Source organism: Watersipora subatra, chromosome 9 (assembly GCF_963576615.1).
Source record: "Watersipora subatra chromosome 9, tzWatSuba1.1, whole genome shotgun sequence".
Lineage (NCBI taxonomy): Eukaryota > Metazoa > Bryozoa > Gymnolaemata > Cheilostomatida > Watersiporidae > Watersipora > Watersipora subatra.
In genome coordinates, this window is record NC_088716.1 from 2,896,835 (window position 1) to 2,918,238 (window position 21,404).

General features: G+C 39.5%; 1 protein-coding gene across 1 annotated transcript; it reads left to right on the plus strand.

Moving 5' to 3' along the window:
* Window positions 1–883: 883 nt before the first annotated feature.
* Window positions 884–20,674, plus strand: LOC137404196 (uncharacterized). Its single transcript, XM_068090359.1, has 22 exons — window positions 884–925; window positions 2,385–2,561; window positions 3,051–3,127; window positions 3,580–3,793; window positions 3,931–4,154; window positions 4,274–4,415; window positions 4,642–4,770; window positions 4,894–5,019; window positions 5,716–5,804; window positions 9,819–10,269; window positions 10,539–10,752; window positions 10,975–11,217; window positions 11,341–11,489; window positions 11,795–11,967; window positions 12,350–12,501; window positions 12,592–12,723; window positions 12,859–12,957; window positions 13,264–13,357; window positions 15,074–15,246; window positions 15,799–16,007; window positions 19,003–19,127; window positions 20,524–20,674. The coding sequence occupies exons 1-22, from the start codon at window positions 896–898 to the stop codon at window positions 20,672–20,674; spliced, it is 3,573 nt and encodes a 1,190-aa protein (XP_067946460.1). The 5' UTR covers window positions 884–895.
* The last annotated feature ends 730 nt before the right edge of the window (window positions 20,675–21,404 follow it).

The window sequence follows — 21,404 nt, forward strand, 5'->3', positions numbered from 1 at the left end:
GGTAAGCGTATATAAGCATTTGACAGAAAAGCCTTCGATTGCTGTAGTAGGAGAGAAAGACAGCGGGCGTGAAGGTCATCATAGACTTAATAACCTTAGTCGGTTGTACATGAGCTCGACCCGAACTTAAAGCGTAGTCTGTGGTAAGCTATGGGTTAACAGTCAAATAAACTATGAGAAAATTAGCTGGGTCAATGTTGCTTTGTAAAAGCATTTCAAAAAATAAAACGACTGGAGACATCCCGAGAGTATTTCTGTTTAACTTAATTATCTAACAGTAAATAAATCTGAGGAATTGATGTCTATTGGTTGAAATACATACAACAAGAATATATTTGTATTCCAGTAAAATGTTTCCTTAGAAGATGAGCAAACAAGTCTAAACGCATTACGCTGCCTAAACCATGTTAGTACTAATGCCAAGTGAGTGATTGTATCACAGTCATGTCTAACCGTCAGATATGTCCTGTGGGCAGACGGGAGGTAGATACCTTATCACAATATGTTTTCCAGCTTTGTTCCCATTTAGGATGAGAGTATTTTTGTTTCCGTAGACATATTCAAGAGGCGTCTTAGATCAAGCATTTACTGTAGAGAGGAGAGGCTGGCCTAGGAAATCGGGCTAATGTTAATTGCTATCCGGCTCGTGCGTGTCTTTAGCAAATGTCCATAGTGGCTCTTTGGCAAACACGAGCTAAAAATCAGCAGTTGATTACTTGTTAATGTTGGTGATAAAACATAGTCTTATAGTTTATTCAGTGTTTGCAGCAACACTAGTCGTGTCTCACTGAGCTTCTTTGTTTATTTCAAAGGAGCTGTCCGGCCATCATCTGTCACATCCAAAGAGCCTCCTCGTTTACTAATCATCTCCAACAAGGTCAAGGTTAGCCATGTTATGATGGCCGCTGTACTTCCCAATGTCAAGGTCATCACATTTAAACACGATCAGTGTAACTTGGATGGTATATTGTGTAAGTTCATCAATGCTTTCTCTTTCTTATACATCAAAGACTGGGTAGTGGTCCTGTAGATCTATGTATATGTATATCTAGGTCTATGTATTATATCTCATAGGTATAAAACTTTGATGATTTGCAGCAAATTTTTGGAGAGATGAGGAACTCTTATGATGAAGGTTTGTCCAGTGTTAACTAGTTTATGTATCTGATACTCTCATCCCTTAGGTTTCTGTTCTCTCATATTCCTGTACTTTATTATCCAGGCACTGTTACTACAGCTGTCTGTTATCTCATATTCCTGTACTTTATTATCCAGGCACTGTTACAACAGCTGTCTGTTATCTCATATTCCTGTACTTTACTATCGAGGCACTGTTACTACAACTGTCTGTTATCTCTCATATTCCTGTACTTTATTATCCAGGCACTGTTACTACAGCTGTCTGTTATCTCATATTCCTGTACTTTACTATCCAGGCACTGTTACTACAACTGTCTGTTATCTCTCATATTCCTGTACTTTATTATCCAGGCACTGTTACTATAGCTGTCTGTTATCCCTCATATTCTGGTACCTTATTATCCAGGCACTGTTACTCCAACTGTCTGTTATCTCTCATATTCTTGTACTTTACTATCCAGGTACTGTTACTACAGCTGTCTGTTATCTCTCATATTCTTGTACCTTATTATCCAGGCACTGTTACTACAGCTGTCTGTTATCTTTCTTTTTCTTGCACCTTATTATCCAGGCACTGTTACTACAGCTGTCTGTTATCTCTCATATTCTTGCACCTTATTATCTAGGCACTGTTACTACAGCTGTTTGTTATCTCTCATATTCTTGTACTTTATTATCCAGGCATTGTTACTGTAGCTGTTTGTTTTCTCTCATATTCTTGTACCTTATTATCCAGGCACTGTTACTATAGCTGTCTGTTTTCTCTCATGTTCTTGTACCTTATTATCCAGGCACTGTTACTACAGCTGTATGTTATCTCTCATATTCTTGTACCTTATTATCCAGGCACTGGTACTACAGCTGTCTGTTATCTCTCATATTCTTGTACCTTATTATCCAGGCACTGTTACTACAACTGTCTGTTATCTCTCATATTCTGATACCTTATTATCCAGGCATTGTTACTACAGCTGTCTGTTATCTCTCATATTACTGTACCTTATTATTCAGGCACTGTTGCTACAGCTGTCAATTCACAGAAGTATGAAAGTATTGCTCTGATATTCAATTGTTCTCTGACGACCATCACTCTCTGTGGAGTCGATGAAAAGGTTTGTGTCAGGACCAACGATGAATAGGGTACTTCATTGTACTCTCATATTTCCTCGATATAATAAATGTACAAATAACTCTGCTACTTTGCCTATTCCATAATATTATTTTATGTATTTCCTGATACGCAGCTTTTAACACGCGAGAGTGTGATAGAAATGGGATCAGTGAGAGAGTTCTTTGCTGCCCTCGCTGACAATCACATCGACACTTCTTGGGTGAATGCGAGACTCGACTTTCTTCTCTGCTCAGCTGCTGACACAAGTGAAGGAGAGACAATCAGTAGTGAAATATCTCTCATAACAAAAGTAAGGCGTTCATAGCCAGACCACCAGTAGTTGTTTTCTCTTTCACCTCCTTCGCTCTTGACTATCCAAAAATGTTATAACTTTGATAAAATGTTCTGCCTCAAGTTTTATGTTATGTTCATGTTAAAGCTGAATTGAAAGTATAAAGCTTCTGTGCAGATTGTAATTTCTAGATGAAGTACTTTTCGTAGAAACAGCATTTAGATACATAAGTCTATGGGTACAACTAGCAAACAATTAATTTCGTGTATAGCACATGCTTTCTATCATAACTTAGTTACAAAACATAGCCTTTGGTTCTCATTTGTTTTTTCCATTAATGACCATCTTTTTTTAAGTCTGATTGTGCAACATTTTCTTCTACACTCAGTTGTGGAACGTAGTCTAAAAATGAAAGGAAAGTAGTTGAAAGTAAGTGCGAAGGTTACTTTGGATCTTGTTACGTGTAATTCTTGCAACCCCTCCTTTTTTTCTCACAAATATGTTCAGGTGGCATGTGGCCTCAGTAGAGACCTTCTTGGTGCAAACATCTCACTGAAGAGACTAGGCGAGGAGGATGATGAGAGGTAAGTTTTATAACACAATTTTATGCTGTGTACTTTTTTCACATCGGTTCCATAGACATAAGTATTTGACCACTCTTTCAGCAAGGGATATATCAGGTAAGCAAAAGCTGGGTGTGTTGGTGCCTTATGTTTGTCTTGCGCTCGTTTTCTCTTTAGCCATGTATTCTGGATAACATACAGTTACATTCAATGCAAAGCTATCGTGTTTTGGTATGAGACACTTATGGGCAGAGTGGTAATTGTAGTTTTCATTGACTTAGAATTCACACACTTCTTTCACAAACATTGAGCTTGTTATGGTTTTACCTTACACTGTTTTTACATGAGGCTGCATTCTGATAACAAATCTCAGAAACACAAGGAAGGGTGTTGAGTCTTCCAAGGTTATAAACCGTAGTCTATCTTTAAGCGATACAGAGTGTGAGTTAACTGATCATTGCCAATTCTTACAGAACTGTTGGTTCTCTCTACTTCCGAGTCGATAAATTGCGGCCAACTTCGAGTAAGCAAAGCATGTCATTTTTTGAGAAGATACGGACGGTCGGTAAGGGTGCGTATGGCTCAGCTGTCCTGTATCGAAAGAAGGATGATGACTCATTGGTCATACTAAAGAAGATCAACATGCATGACTTGAACGCAGGTGAACGACAAATGGCTTTGAACGAAGTGAGTTTATTTTATTCCTATTCTGCGAGTCAAACAGATAGTGTTGCTGTCTGACTTCTTTCAAGGTTTTTTATGCTTTTCATAATTTGCATTTCGCAAAGAGACCCATAAATCTAACCTGTAGATATTACTTGCAGGTAAAAGTACTCTCTATGCTCGAGCATCCAAACATCATCTCTTATTTTGACTCCTTTGAGGAAGATGGAATACTTATGATAGAAATGGACTATGCCGATGGAGGCACACTCGCTCAGCTGCTCTCAAAGCGTGAGCAACCACTCGAAGAACGTCGCATCTTTGATATGTTTCACCAAATGGTTTCTGCTATTAAACACATTCACGGACAAAAAGTTTTGCACAGGTTTGAAATCAGAGAAATAAACTTTGTCATTCCTACTATTTTTTTGCAATTACACCAGAGTTAGTATACTAAGGATTTTACTCATGTTTGCTCTGACAGCATCCATTTATTTTAAACAGGGATCTAAAAACTCAAAATATATTTCTCACGAAGGAAGGACACATTAAAATGGGTGATTTTGGTATTTCCAAAATGCTGACAACCGGCGGAAAAGGAGCAAACACTGTTGTTGGAACCCCTTATTACATCAGCCCTGAGATGGTGAGTCATTTTTATGTGTTTTTTCCCGCTGCGCTAATATTGGCGAATCTATCTATGTAGATAGGGTGCCATAGATGTGACTAAATAGGATGTTAGGCACTGTCACTCGTGACAGACACATGCCGACAAGTGTCAACATTGTATAGTGATGAACCGGTTCAGACAACCTCTCACTAAATGAGCTCTAAAGGGTCATCAGCGTATTGTTGCTGTATCTTTTACGCAGTATGAAGGCAAGCCTTATGGACCCAAGTCTGACATCTGGTCTTTGGGATGTATTCTTTATGAAATGGCCTGCCTTGAGAAAACATTTGAAGGATCAAACCTACCAGCCGTTGTCAATAAAATAATGAAAGTAAGTTTAACATGTCACCAAATGTGTTCACTTTGTTCAATCTTAGCACGCAGTTAGTATTTGTTTAGTTATCATTCGTCTAAGCTGGTTATCGATATCATCAGAATTTTTGTCTTTGCCCAGGGAATCTACACTCCTGTCAAGGGACCCTACAGCGGTGAGTTCAAAGAGATACTAGAAAGGATGCTAGACCGAGATCCAAACAAGCGGCCATCTGCTGATGAATTGTGGACTGATATCCTACCTTCCGTAAGTTAAATGTGCTCCTTGTTGTGCTTGAGTGAGCTTTGATTTCAATTAATTTTGTTCTGTTGAGCTTTGATTTGCTTATAAGTTAGTAACACAGCATACCGATTGATGGATGGAATTCTTGGAAAGTGGAACAAAAAAGTTTATCTGGAGAGGAATTCCCGCAAGTACAATTCAGCACAAGTTGGTTCCAAATTTTCATGGACTCGCAACATAACTAGATGGTTTTATAACACATCCACACCAGCTCTTCAATAGTAGTTCTTATCATGACCCTGTTTCCACCCTATCTCCGCCCTATCTCCACCCTATCACCGACGTATTTCTACCCTATCACCGCCTTATCTTCACCCTATCTCCGCCCTATCTCCACCCTATTACTGCTTTTTCTCCGCCCTATCTTCACCCTAACACCGCCCTATCTCCACCTTATTTCCGCCCTATCTCCACCCTATTACCTTCTTATCTCCACCCTATCACCGCCTTATCTCCACTCCATCTCTACCTTTTCCTTAGTTTTGCACTTGAGGCCTTGTCTCACATGGTCAGTTGCAGTTGTGGACTTAATGTTGATGAGTTTCACGCAGTACTTTTCTCATTGTTAGGTTGCACATTTGGTGGCCTTTCCATTTGCTAGTTGTACACAGTATCTTGTGTCACTCGCTATTCTTACAGAACCACCTTTATTCTTTACAGGTAATGGCCAAGTATTCTGATGATAGAGGTGCAGAAGCAGATGATGAGTTGGGAAACTCTCATGATAGTAATCAGAGCAAGAAGACCATGTCAGTACTTTACTACCTCACAACGCAGAGCCTGGCCTTGACCCCAATTCATGTGCCCAATAAGATCAAAGTCAAAAAGGTGAGTGTGAAAACTCGGACCTGAGCACCATTGTTACTCATGATGAATGAATAGATAATAAAGCATAGCATTATGGGTAATGATTTAAAGAGAAATATTAAAATATAGTTCATGGATGAGCAATCGACAGAGAGGTTATTACTATAACTTTATCATCAAGATTTCATATATAATTTAATTTATATTATATATGTATTATATATTAATTATTATATTATATAACTTAACGTAGACTAGCTGTAGCTTACAAGTCGACTTGACATATATTTTCATTATTTCATAATTGTTTTATTTTATTTTCAATTGTCACCCTTAGCCTCTTTACTTTCATTTACTCAATTGCAACGTTTTGGGTTGCAATTGAGTAAATTGCAAATCCAAAAGTCGTGATTTATCAGAAGTTAGAGTATTAAGCCATATGATACACATACAACAAGTACATATGTACATAATATTCATATGAACCTAATGCTCATGAAGAAGCAATCTGTAACAACTAAATAGCAAGTCTTAATCAAGTAAATGACATCATTTGTAGCCTGAGATTCAGACTTGTGTATGATTTCATGTTGAGGTGACTGTTGAATAGTGATTGCAAGTTCTTGAGCTCTTACAAAGAAAAATGATAGGTGTCTGACTCACTTCTCATTTTATGCCAATAATCAAATATTTGCGAGTATTTTTATAACTTTTAAATTGTAGGTAGTATTTTTCAATACCTTATACACCTACAAGATATTTACCACGTACCTGTCCCAACATGTTATTAACCTTATCAGATACCAACCATACATATACCAGGTTGTACACTTATGGACGCTGTAGGTTGCAGTGGGGCGTGAACATGCTATCATAATAAGCCAGGAGTGTATGGTGTTCACATATGGTAGAGGCACTGAGGGGCAGCTCGGCCATGGAGATGACAAGAGCAGGCAGACACCTGTACTAGTTCAGGCTCTGAAGAGCAAGTCAGTCAACAGGCAAGTACATAGATTCATTGCTACATAGATTTATCACTGCATAGATTTATCACTACATAGATTTATCACTACATAGATTTATCACTACATAGATTTATCACTACATAGATTTATCACCACATAGATTTATCACCACATAGATTTATCAGTACACTATAATTGTGCCATTATATTTTTAAGTTATTATTAATTGTTCTGGAGAATTCTATTTCTTATGTCTATTAACCCTATGCGTACCAAGACCGACCTTTGTCGGTTTACGAGCAATGTCTCAGCGTACCAAAACCGACAAACCCGACATTTTTGCCGTTTTCGATAGACCTTTTTTAAAACGTTGTATTTATTTTAAAAACAACGCTAAAAATTAAAACTAAAAATTTGAGCAATTTCAGTAAGTTTTTTACTACTGTTTTGAGGTTATAAATAATAAATTTTATGCGCATGTGCAAAAAGAACACGTTGTAAAGATTTGATCTTTCTTTATGGAAAGCAGATCAACATGGACGTTCGTAATTATTTGAGCTCGGCTAAAAAATTTGTTTAGAGGATGATATCGACTGGTTCGAAAGTGAAGAAGAGGATTTCAGGTCAGAAGAATGTGGGGAAGACGATGAAAGTGAAAAAGAAGATCGTCAGAGTGAATTGGATTGCGAAAGTGGGATTGAAACGGCCGGCGTTGAAACAGTGAATAATGACGGATATCAAAGAGGAGCTGATTTAAAACCAAAATAATTACATTTTGATGACAGCATGGCAGGAGATAAGTTCGAATACTTAAACAGGTAAGTATTTTTTATTATTTGAAGCTTTTTATAACATTGGCCATGATAAATGTAATATTTAACGAAACGAATAAATATGGCTTTCAAAACCATCGCGATGCTTCGGAGCCTGTTGATGATAAATATATGTGACGAGTTGTTGGTTTAGTTTTGCATATAGGTATTCTCAAAAAGCATACTCTGTTGTCTTACTGGTCCACAATCCTTCATCATCTACGCGGATTTTTAATAAAATTGAAAGTAGAAAGAAAAATAGAAGCAAGTTTACCTTTTACAGACAATTTTGAAGACCCTGCTGGCAATAAATTGTTCAAGTTGAAAAATGTTTTTGCCATGATATGTGACTGGTTATATTCTGTTTTGCTGCCTGATAAATTTCTATCTATAGATGAAAGCTTGCTGGCATGGAAAGGACGGCTCAACTTCAGACAGTGTATTCCATCTAACAGATATGGATCAAAGTTATTTGCTCTCCGATGCTGTCTCTGGCTATGTGCACAAGTTGTCTGTATACATGGGTGATGAGCAAGTAAAGCTGAAGGTACCGGCAGCAGATTCTCTTGTGGAATATCTCTATGCGAGTCATATTTTGATCCCGACCATGCAAAATAAATTTATTTACAAATTGTATTTTATTTAGTTTCTGCAAATGCTTCCTCGCTTTGTATTGCTAGCTTTTGTACATACGTTCGCTGAAATGTCATTATCTATTGTATTTGTTGTGTATTGATATGTTGTATTTGATGCCCATTGCCCTTATCACCCACCTTATCAAAAGAGTTCAGTTCTCATATTGCTTTGCCATCTAGCAGAATGATTTCTCCATCATTTGCTGTAACTGCTCATAATAAATGTTGCTTCCTGTCTTTTGCTGTTTCACAAAGTGTGTGAATACAGGCTCACCACTCAATTCTTGTGCACAACCAGTTAATCCTTGCTGCAGCACACATTGATCTTAGCTGCATCACACCTGAATCCGTGCAATGAGTTTATATGCAAAATTGTTACTTGAATCTATAATTTCAAGAAATGCACATAAATCTGCCAGTAAAAAATCATATCTGTGAATATATTCATCTCAAGTTGCAGTCTCGACAAGCTGCTAGAAGGAAAATGTCTCAGCTTTCAGATGCATATTCATTTGCAGTCTTATGCCAATTTGCACGAGAGTTATAGCAGAGTTTGAGAAGCCATGTCGGGTAACAGTTGCACTGCTTATCGCCATTGCGATATGAGCATTTCGAAGGTCTGCTCCCGCAATGCACAGAAGCACCTAACTCAACTTTTGATGTGCTTGAATAACCCAATTTTTTTGCAAACTCTTGTAAACATATGACACCGTGCATATGTTTATCATAAACCAGTTTTGGCAGAGATATTGCTTTTAAAAATATATTTGTAATCGATATTTCATGATAGAGAGGTGACAACTTTGTTAAATCAGATTTTTGACTAAAGTGTGCACAGCTGATTTGCAGGGAATAAATGGCTGTCCGTTGAGAAATTTCTAAGCTTTCAAATGCATATTCATTTATAGCTCCATGCTAATTTGCATGCGAGTTATTGCCAATTTTAGTCGGCCATGTCAAGCCTCGATTTTCGCAGGTCGTTAGGGTCACGCGGTGAAAATCTGGAAAGGCGCTCCTGCATTGTAACGGAGCTCATATCTACACTATCAATGCTCTTTGACGTCCAGTTTTTTTGCAAACTGTTGTGAAGATATGAATCTATGCAAGAATTATTTAGACAACACTGTCAATTGCCTTTATCAAATAGAAAAATACAATTAGAAATGACGTACAAAAATAAAAAAATCATTGCTTCAGCAAATTGAGACTTCTTTTGGTAAATATTTGCAAGCTATCTACATAGAAGAAGCATCAGCTTGTAGATAAATTTCTCAGCTTTCCTATGCATGTCAATTTATGTAACTGCCACAATTTTGATGTAAGTTACTGCAGTTTCTATGCGGTCATGTCGAAAGCTCAAATCGCGCCAGTTATTGGCTGGTACGCTAGTGGTTTTTCCATCGTAACCTCGCGGTCGCTAAAGGGTTAATAGTTGATAGTTTGTTGCCTCTTGTAAAGTGTCTAAAAGTGTTTTTTGTGTGTTGAGCATCTAGAAAATTTGTTGTCTTTTGTTGAGCATCTGGAAGAGTTGTTGTCTCTTGTAGAGCTTGCTGTGGCGATGGTTTCAGTGTCTTTGCTAGCAACAATGGGATTGTGATGACTTGTGGTGACGCGGCATCCGGCTGTCTTGGTCATAATGAAGAGCAATCACTGAACAAGCCTAAGCTTATTGAGGCTCTTCTCCATGTCGATGTTGTGTCCATAGCCTGCGGCACTGAACAAGTCGCCATCGTAGGCAACAGCGGAGACGTATACACATGGGGCAATGGAGCTTATGGCAAACTCGGGCTAGGGAGTGAGGATAACGCTAGTCTTCCGCAGAAGGTAGCTTTTTCTGAGCCAGTGAAGGTGAAGGAAGTGTTCTGCAGTGAGACCGGCACTATGTTTCTCACAGATGTTGGCAGCGTTTGGGCATGCAGCAGCAACAAGAACAATCGACTCGGTCTCAACAATCGCCAAGGTTTTTTTGCTGCCCTTAAAAAGGCTTTTAGTAAAGTGAGTGAGCTCTCTGCAGAATTTGAATTTGTTTGTTAAGCGACGTATAATTTGATGTTGACCTAATTATCATCAAAATCCATTGAAGTGGTTAAATAAAAGCATTTTATGTAGCAGTAGTTGACAGGGTTGGTATCGGAGTTGCTTACTTTGTAAACTCTGACAATTGTGAAATTTTAACTAGTATTCGAACTTGGGGAAAGTTAGCCTACCAGCGCTTTGGTATTTTTTTTGTTTCACTGCATTTCAATTTCTCAATTCATTTGCAGGCTGAGGTTGAAGGTTCAAAGGAACCGGCAGTAGTGTGTGACCTTTGCCAGTTTATTGTCACGTCCATTAGCATGGGTGCTCAGCATACAGCTGTCCTTAATGAGGGCGGCCAGGTCATCACTTTTGGTCGTAATTCAGAAGCTCAGCCTGGCAGCGGAGACTGTAAGCCTCAGCAAGGACTTGTTAATGTCAAGTCTCTTTTGCAAGTAAACAGCATGGTAAATCATCAGCTCTTTGTGCTAGACATCAATTTAGCTTCTTTAGATATTGTTGTCTTTCACGTAAAGGTGGTATGCATAGTGTATTTGAATTTCCAGGTCATATTTCTTTCTATAAATCAGCTTCATTCTTTTCACGACCTTTCTTCTTTTATCTGCACTTATGCCATGTAGACCTGGCACCATGCTGGTAATTCAGCTCATCTGTTACAGCAAGTCGGCTGCACACCTCTTAGCACTGTCGTTAGCATAAGCAACGGTCAGCTGCTTCTCCTTGGCTCCAGATACAAGCAAGCACCTTCCACTGACTCACGCAATTGGCTTGACCCTAGCAGCGTGAAGCGGGAACTCTCCAATGAAGCAGTAAGGTCGAGGCAAGGGTCAGCGAGCAGTCAGCGATCACTTAGTCGGAGCAGCATTTCGAGTGCTCTAAAAGAATCACAGGGCTTGGATCACCTTGGTTCGTTTACTCTCTATCTTATGAGCGAACATCACAATTAGTTTTTTACAGCGAGGAGACACATTTGGCTATCGTAATTCAATGCTACTCTTGATAGTTCATTTCCAATGTCACACTCTGGAGGTCGCAAAGTGTCTGTTGAAAGACAGAACCTTGAGCTAGATTGCGAAAATGAAGCATCATCTTTGGGTCACCGACAGCTGGGATCAGCTGGTGCTAACAGCGTGCGAGCCACAAGTTCACGAGAGCTTTCGTTAATTGACCAACTCGACGTTCGTAACAAATAAACTGCTACTATTATGTTTTGTTGGTGACAGCATATCTCTATGTCTATGACTCTCTATTAATAGCAAATCAACTTTGTAGTAACAATCGCATCAATAGTACATCTATCTTTATTCTAGTTTTGTTATATACTCTCCAGTCTGAAATTACAGATTCTGACTGCACCAATTGAAATATTTTTTATCAGATATTTTGTTTTAAGCTCATGTCTCCCTGGTCTTCAGACCTTTTGTCAACATACATCCCACTGTTGGTGAAAGGTCTGTCATTACAGACACCATATCTGTTGCAGACGCAGTTTCAACCTACTCCGCTCATGAACATACAGTCCGAGCAGTCAGAGACCGCCGCTCTTTCCTGCTTCACTTGTCACGGCAAAAACATCATTGTACTTGTTGAAACTACCGCGCCTCCTGCCCAAAAAATATTAAAGAAGCGACGGTCAAATCAAAAGAGCTTAGGAAGGTACGATGACACACCCCACATTTATCCCAATAGGGATCCAGTTTATCAAATCAAAGAAAATCTAGCTATTATAATACATGCACGTTCAGTTAGGATTGATGGTTTTACGCATGAGCTGCCAAACAACGTATTCATAATGTCACACTGTTGTTAGTTTCTCTGGTTCATATTATTAACTTTGTAAGACTGCAGCTACAGCATCTGGTGTCTATCTGTGTGTCCCACCAGGTAGTGAAAAACCTGAATAGTAGATGGTTGTAACTGATGTTGGCACTTACAGATAACCATAAGTTAGCAGCAGCATCGAGCAGTTAATCAATCAACTTTTCGATATTGGCTTGTACTTAACAAGCTATCATCAAATGTGGCTCACTCTTGACAGCCAAACAAACCTGAGGAGTTCTGCGTCTAGCAGGGAGGCCTTAGAGGACAGTGAACTCAGTGAGATGGACACAACAAGCACCGTCCCCACCTGGCTAAAGGGAGAACTAGCTGAGGCTCCAGTCGTTGGCAAAGACGCTGAGCCTCTTGATGGTTTGACCATTGCTTCCTTTGAGAACAGAAATATTTGGTGTTCGTTTGCAAAACAATTAACAAATCATATGACGAATTCATTTTTCATAGATGCAAAAAGGGTGATCAGTAAGCCTCCCATGTCACCGACAAAGGCTATAAGGGAGACACCATCAGGTAAAGCCACTGTATTCCATAAAAAGAGGCCGAAAGATTATTCAGGGTCTAGCAGCGAGGAAGATGGTAAAACATAGTCTATATTAGCCCGTGATCTGGAAAATTTATCAACTGAATATATTGTCATTCATTCAAAATAGAGTTCGGTCTGCGGCTAATCAATGTTTTTCTGCTACATTACTTACTTGTTCTGCTTGCTAGAAACAAGCCAGCCTATCAGCACAGCCTGGACTGCTGACTCACCGACAGCTCCACTTCCATCTCCTGATATATCTCGTGGTATTCTTACTGCCAGCAAAGGTAAGATATAACCTGTCCTTCTCCTGATATATCCCGTGGTGTTTATACTGCCAGCCAAGGTAAGATAGAACCTGCCCATCCACTGCGTGCAGCATCGGCCAGACCAAGAAACAAATACTTGGTCAACAGCATTGGTTTTTTTAAATAAACCAAGGGCTAGAGGTCTTCAAGCAAAAAAGTCACCATTATAACACCTGTACCATTTTAGTCTAGGAGAAGCATCCATAGAAATCAACACCAGACTTGGGAAGATCTGTCAGGATAAATGCGTTTCTCACATGATAGCGTCTGGTAATTGCTTTACAGGTGTCAGGAGGTTAGAGGGTACCAAAGTGAGTGAGCGACCAGATTCTCGAGTTGTGCTTGAAAATGATTTATTGAAAAAAGAGGCAGAGTTGAGGTAAGTCTTTTATTATATGACTATAGGATTTTGTTGTTGTTGGCTCACTTGTGATAGTCGATGAACTTGTCAGGTGAACTTATAAGCAAGTTCACACCATCTCTACTCACAATTAACGAATAGCGGTATTGCAAATATAAGCATGCTCTTGGTAAAGAGAGCAATTGCTGCCAATCTCGTCGGCTTTGAGGAATGCTGACGTTTGAACATAGGTTTTGTTGTATTATGGGATTTGTTAGGCTCAGGCTATATTGGTGTCTGAGCTCAAGGCAGTACAGGTGGTCTTGGTAATTACGGTGAGTGCATAAAGCTGGATAGAGCTAGTGGGTAAAGCTAGTAGATAAGCTAGTGTAAGGCAGTATAGGGGAGGATATAAGGAAGTGTAACGAAAGACCGAGGCTCTTCTTCATCTTCACATCAGTACATGTGAGTACATCGATTTATACAACATGGCGCAGTTGACAAAATTCTGATTTTTTTTCTTTGTGTGTTAACGTTAGCGATAATTTTTCTGGTTACGGGGTAAGTTTAAACGGTTGATTAGACCCTTTCACGGGCGTGCAGGCGAGGTGACGTGAGGTAGGGTGGTGTTGTGAGGTGTTGTAGCGGTGAAGTAGCGGTGTTGTTGAGGTGTAAATATTTATTACGTATTCGGAGGCGAGAATTACACTAATTTTATACGAGTGGGGTAGAGTGAATTCGTGGCGAGGGAGATATTGTGCTGGGTAGAGATGGAGAGTGGGTTTCCGAAGCTGGTGTTTGGAGAGCACAGTGATGGGTCGTGGGAGAGATTCATAGAGGAGATGAATTTATGTAATGAGAGTGCTGTTGAGAGAAGAGGTTACGAAGGTGAAGGTGTCAATAGACGCCCTATTATGAGAGGTAGAGGTAGGTTAGTGCCACTATTGAGAGCTATTGGGCACAGTGGTAGAGAGGTATTGAGGAGTGCAGGGTTTAACGTAGATGGCGTAAATTCTACTTATGAAGGGGCAGTGGAGGTTTTGCAGGATTATTATGGTAGACAAGAGAGTATGTTTGTAAAGGGGCATAAGTTTCTTATGACTAGGCAGGCACTTGGGGAAAGTGATAGAGCATATTTACAACGGGTAGAGAGTTTGAGCAGATATGCAGAGGTGACTAACGATAATGATAGGGTAAGGTTTGCCCTTATTGTGGCGGTTAACGGGTTGAGAGATAGAGAAGTAAGCAGAGAGTTAATGAAGAATGCCAATCTTACTTGGGCGTTATTGCAGGAGGCATTGAGGGCTCGTTAAATGGCCAACAACTCTGATAGATTTTTGAGAAATGAGGGTAGAAGTACCGATTTAAAGAGTGAGGTTAAGAGAGAAGTAGCAAAGGTATCAGAGTTTGATAGCCGAGCGCAGTACAGGAGTAATGATAGAGATAGAAGTTATGATTCAGCAGGTAGATCTTCCCCTAGGGGTAGCCCTCGGAGTAGTATAGAGTATTATGGTAGTGAGGAGCATGATACTAGTAGATATGGGACAATAGGCAGGGAGTATAACAAGGACAGTGGCAGTAGGAAGTATAGAGACAATAGCAGGGAAAGGTATGTCTCTAGACATGGAGAAAACAGTAGGGAAAGTTGAGATAGAGTTTGCTATAATTGCAAATGTAGTTGTCATGATATGCGGAGTTGTCCCCACATTAAATGTTTTTTTGTGGACGGCGAGGACATGTATCCCGTTATTGCAGGGATAAGGGAGGAGATGTAGGTTACGATAGACGAGGTAGCAGCAGGAGGTCAGGAGGTAGCCATGATAGTAGCTATGAGCGATATGGCAGCAGGGATATTAGTAGGGAGAGGTACAGGGGCCGAGAAAGCCCCCGCGAGATGAGAGACAAGTCTAGTAGGTACAGGGACAAAAGTATGGATAGGTTTGAGGGGGAAAAGTATAAGGAGAGGCGCGAGACGAGCCGGTATGATTAAGGGTACCGGGATAATAGTAAGGGCAGAAGTGTTAGATTCGCTGGTTATAGAGATAAATATGGTGAAGATCAATGACTAGGCCAGGGAATTGTGCAGTATTTAGAAATTAATGGAGTAAATGTAGAGTTTACGTTTGATACTGGGGCTGAGGTGTCTATGGTAACCGAGGCAACAGCCAATAAGTTGGACCTATGGTTAAAGAAACCGTCGACAGTTTTAGAAACTGATGATGGTAGTGAGTTAAAAGTGGTTGGAAGTGTAATAGTTCATTTGGAAAGTAAAGACAGGCATATGTATGTTGACGTTCATGTGGTGAAAGGATTGAGAACGAACTTCTTGGGCATAACTGAGTTGAGGCAGCTTAAATTATTTACTGTTGTAAATGCGTTTTGCGAAAGTAAGTTTGAAGCTGTTAAGGAGTGTAGAAGTATTAAGCCAGTTAAGCCGTTTTTGTCGAGAACCATTATTGCTGGGTCAAGTTATGTTTCAGATGATGTCAAGTTGCAAAACCTGACAGATAAGTCTGACAGAGAGAGCGAAGTTAAGAAAGGTTACACAGGTCAATATAGGTGGACTTGTAAAACCAAGGGAGTGAAAAGTAGTGAATACGTGGAAATTGGTAGTCAACAGGGGACAGCCCAAGGCACCAGAGATGTGCAAGTGTCTATGGGGTGTGATAGAGAACAGAGTCCCGATGAGGTAAGGGAAGGTGCTGAGAAAGTAGCTGAACCAGTGTCTGTAATGGAAAAGGTTTGCTCTTTTTTAGCCGAGGTATCCATCAATGGAATGTTAGACAGAAAAGGTCATGAGAAAAAGGTAGCAGAGATTGAAAGAGAGGAGAGGGAGGTGCGGAGGAAGTCGAAGTAGAAATTGGCTAAGCTGAAAGCCAAACGGAAGGCAGCAGTCATGGAGTTGGAAAATGTCAAGGCTTTCAGGGTAGTGGTGCAGGAGTTAGCCGAGGTTCAGAGGAGAATTGCTGGTAGCAGACCTGCACTGGTTGCAGGTGAGGTCGAGCTAGATAGGTCTGGGCCTATGCCAACTCCCAGCTATGTGGTGCCATCCCCTGTGCAGCCGGTTACGGCCCAGGTGGAGACCTCCCACAGGAAGCCTGCCGAGCCTGCCTCTTACTGGGGAGAGCGAGGTAAAGATGGAAGAGACGGAGATGAGGTTGAGGAGTCATTACTGACCCAACCAAAAGACTCCGGGCTAGTCAGGGTTGGTGGAAGTAGTGTTGGAGATGTTGGTGGAAGGAGTGTTGGCAGTGACAGTGGTCACGGTAAAAGTATTGGTAGCGGCGGAGGTCAGGGTGATGGAAAAGCCAGTGCAGACTGGCAATGGAGCTGGCAGTAGCGAGAAGAGTATTTTAGATGGTGGCACAGGGTCAGGCAAGCCAGAGGCATAGCCTATGGAGATTGGCTTAATGGAGTCAAGTAACGAGCAACACAAGTAAGGTAAGTTACTACGTCTGCTTGTTGGTAGTGATGGAGTGGCCCAAAACAAAAAGAAAAAAAGAAAGGGCATGTTGTATTATGGGATTTGTTAGGCTCAGGCTATATTGGTGTCTGACCTCAAGGCAGTACAGGTGGTCTTGGTAATTACGGTGAGTGCATAAAGCTGGATAAAGCTAGTGGGTAAAGCTAGTAGATAAGCTATTGTAAGGCAGTATAGGGGAGGATATAAGGAAGTGTAACGAAAGACCGAGGCTTCATCTTCACATCAGTACATGTGAGTACATCGATTTATACAACAGCTTTGGAAAAAAAAAGCAGTACACCTTTGAAACCACAAGCTGCAATTAATCACCAATCGGAGAAGGCTAAACTTATGAAAACCTAATTATCTAACACCTAAAGGATCATTCCCATGGCTAGGAAATTATACACGCTGAACTTTCGTGAGACCCAGCACCTTCATAAACTGCGATTCCACTATCTCATATGCGGTTACAAGACCCGTCCCTCCAAACACCTGAGCTACCAGACCAAGGGTTAGGAGAAAGACCAAATCCAGTAAACAAAGGACAGCCAGCAAAATACACACTTGATAAGGTGCCCAGAGACTACCTCTAATAACCGTCTGAACCAAGACCAGACCGAAGCTAGAAATGACAATTTGATACCAGACAGCCGCAAAAGTAACTGTTTTGCAATTTTAATATTCATAATTTTCCAGCAGGATCTTTCACAATGCGATGTAATTTTTTGCCTTTCACACTTCTTTTAGCCAATGATGCCCTCACTTATTTTTAAATCCTATAAATAGTAGCAATAGAATAAATACCACAACATTTTTCTAAGTTTAGCATTCAGTCACTGGATCTACACAGAGCAAGGCAAGTTGAGCTATTTTACAATATAATGTAAGGCAGTTAGTTGCTGAGTCCTACAATTTGGTAGTTATAGACTTATTTTACCTTATGTACTAAAATCTTGGATCATATTTACTCTATTAACTTTTTCTCCTGTTTTACTGATTTTTATTTGATTCATTTTGTTCCAACTACTTAAATAGTATCTCAAACTTAATATTTTGTGACTGGTTGTTCTTTGATAAATTCTGTTTTTATTAAAAGTAGATCATAGTGAACTTTGCTGAAACAGTTTAATTATTGAGCTGGTAGGTTACCCCACAAGTTTTGTCTGGGGGGGGTTGTTCGCAAGGTCAATTAACTTTCATGCAGCTACATGTATGTTGATGCATCGAAATCATAACTGCATGTCTTGAGTTCGGGTTGTTAGTATTTAAGGTATAGACATTACGCGATAGAGCTAGGGTTTGTTTTTTAATATTGGTGGAGTAAATGAAAATCAGGGCGCACCCTCAAAACAACTTCACCAACGTATCTGAGACAAATTCTTCACACCAACACAAGGAATGGTTTCACAATTAAAATACAGTCATACTCCTACATACAAGTGCCCCAAAATATGAAAAACTTGAGATACGAGCTGGCTTTCTAGCAAGTTTCTTTCTTGAGATTCGAATAATATTTGAGATACCAGCATATAAACCAGTTCTCGGTGGTCACTACACTATGCGGCCATGTATGTGAGAGGTCACTTTTGAGAACAGCATCGCCCAGTTTTTGTCCCCAAATCTGTTTGAAAAATGTTTGCAACTGGTTGGCCAAAGATTTATTGAAGTTAAATTCAAATTTTTTACTACGGAGGGTCACAAAGGTTTAATGTACCGAACCCGGTGCTCTCAAGTCTGTGTCAGTCCACCGTTATCAACGTCTGTCTCGCAGGTAAAACTCCATTCAATTGTGTTCGTAGTGATGATATATTTTATTGCAGATCGTAACCGCTAAATAGGTATTTGTTACTTTGTTAGTATAGGCACTGAATTATCACAATTAAAAACACTTTTTCTACCGTAATATCCTATTTAGGTAGTTTTTCATAATAGCACAACGAATAAATTTTTACTTAGTTATTTTATATAAGAATTAGTGCCTTGAGATGCAAATAAATTGACATACGAGCTCAGTCCCGGAACACATTAAGCTCATATGTCAAGGTATGACTACTCAGAAAATGTTCTCATATATTATGGTTAACTAAAGGTCAAGAAACATTTGAAGGAAGTTCATTGATTGATCTGTCTGCTACCACATTTGACTTTTAGCGTAACCTTATCGGTCACGTTCATCTGTTTCTCTGCACTATATTTAGAGATGGGACTTTGTTGTAAGTTGAATTCCGATTATTTAAGGATATCAAAGCTAGAGGAAGCCTACAGTCAAAGGGCGGATGAGGCAAACGAGAAATCAGTTCAAGCAGCCATGAAAGAGGAAAAACTTGAGAAAGAAATTCGCCAGTAAGTTGCACTTTTCTCGACTCTGCTAACAGTAGGTTCCACTTTCTTTCGACTCTGTTAACAGTAGGCTCCACTTTCTCTCGACTCTGTTAACAGTAGGCTCCACTTTCTCTCGACTCTGTTAACATTAGGTTCCACTTTCTTTCGACTCTGTTAACAGTAGGCTCCACTTTCTCTCGACTCTGTTAACAGTAGGCTCCACTTTTTCTCGACTCTCTTAACAGTAGGTTCCACTTTTTCTCAAGTTTGTTAACAGTAGGTGGCATTTTCTCTTGATTCTGTTAACAGTAGGTTGCATTTTCCTTTGATTCTGTTAACAGTAGGTTGCACTTTTTCTTGATTCTGTCAACAGTAGGTTGCACTTTCCCTCGATTCTGTCAATAGTAGGTTGCACTTTTTCTCGACTCTGTTAACAGTAGGTTGCACTTTTTCTCGACTCTATTAAAACTAAGTTGCACTTTCTCTCAACTCTGTTAACATTAAGTTCCACTTTCACTCGACTATGTTAATAATCATTGGTTATTGAATATGATCGCCACTCAAAGGGAGGTTTTTATATCACAAATTCAATCTAGTCATACCTCGACAGATGAGTTTAGTGTATTCCAAGACTGAGTTTGTATATCAATGTGCTCATATGTCAATGCAATATATTGTATATAAAGTAATTGAATACAACTTAACCTGTAAATGTTATAAGAAACCACCTAAACGGTATATTACAAGGGAATGACGTGCTTTTAGTTGTTGTAGTTCAGTGCGTGATCACAAAGTGAAACAATTACCTATTTAGTAGTTATGGTCTGCAATTAATGTAACGTTACCATTTACAGTACTGTGTGGAGTGCGTACCTTCAAGATAGATGTGGTGGCTAACAGCAGTGTGAGAGAGACTTTGGTAAACAACGCCTTTGATACACTAGAGTTTTGTTACGCTACGTAATATAACATAAACTTTGACTTTAACTTCAATGATGTTAGTTCGCTAAACACATACTCTTAAAGTTTTAATCTTTTACTAAACCTAACTTCAATTTTTCCATGGTCTTTATTTGATATCTGTTGCCGGCTTGACACTTTTTGCCCGGCTTTCAGTATAGCGTCTAGCCGATCTTATTAAAACTTTTGAAAATTATATGACGAGAAAGATCGATTAATGCTGTTATCAAAAGCGATCTCTCACATACTTAGCCATCGAGAACCGGCTCATACCTCAAACGTTTCTCATATCTCAAGACAGTAGCTAACATGAAATTTTGCTCGTAATTTGCACATATGTTGATGCTTTCATGTGTCGAGGTATGACTGTATATATATATATATAATCTAGACAAGTGGAATGCAGTGAAGGCAAATCCAATGTGTCACTATTCATGTCTACTGCATGGTTTTGCAGGCTACGGGATGAACTGGCAGAGCAGAGCAGGCAAATGCAAGAGAAGGTAATTTCCTTGCAACAGGAGCTGGTGAGGATACAAACGAGCAAACCAGTCCCTGAAATTGAGAGCAAACAAACATCAAAGAGCTCTATATGCATCCTTCAATAACTTTATATGCATCTTATTAAGTGCATCTGATGTATCAGCATGTCAGATTCTGCCTAATGAGGCTAATATTCACGATACTGTTTACATGTCGAGTTAGACTGTGGTTCTCTTTCCTGCTGAGTTAGCCTGTGATCCCCCTCCCATCTGTTGAAATCCATTATTTTCCTATTACTACATTGTGCATAATATTTTTATTAGATTGTGTTACCTTTATTGTTGCTTTTGATTATGTAAGTTATTTTTATGATGTTATTTTTTTAACTTTTACACATTTCACAGTATTTTTTGATTTTTTATTCTCTTAATTATAATTGTACAAAATTCCCTCCACCAATAATATACACCTCTGTGTAGCAATGTAGCAAAGCTTTTTGCGTTTTGCATTATTGACTTTTGCAGTATTGGAATCATTTATTTCCTCACCTTATATAATAGGTTTAATGGCATAGCAGGGGCATAAGTATAATATAAAATGAAGGAGTAAACACAAAACACAAGCTACATGCATTTTCTATTATCACAAAGAATTGAGGGCAAGGTAGGCAAGTAAGTAATGTGCTTCTTAATTGTGAGTAATTGCGATATCTCCTAGCCTCTGTTCGGGTCTGATCAGCAGTAAGGGGTGGGAATAGAAAGGTAGAAGCACTGCTCAGTGTCTGTACGAGTTTCTGGCAGCAAAAATAAAGAGTTCTACATCAAAATTAACAAATCCTATTTGTTGCTATCACGA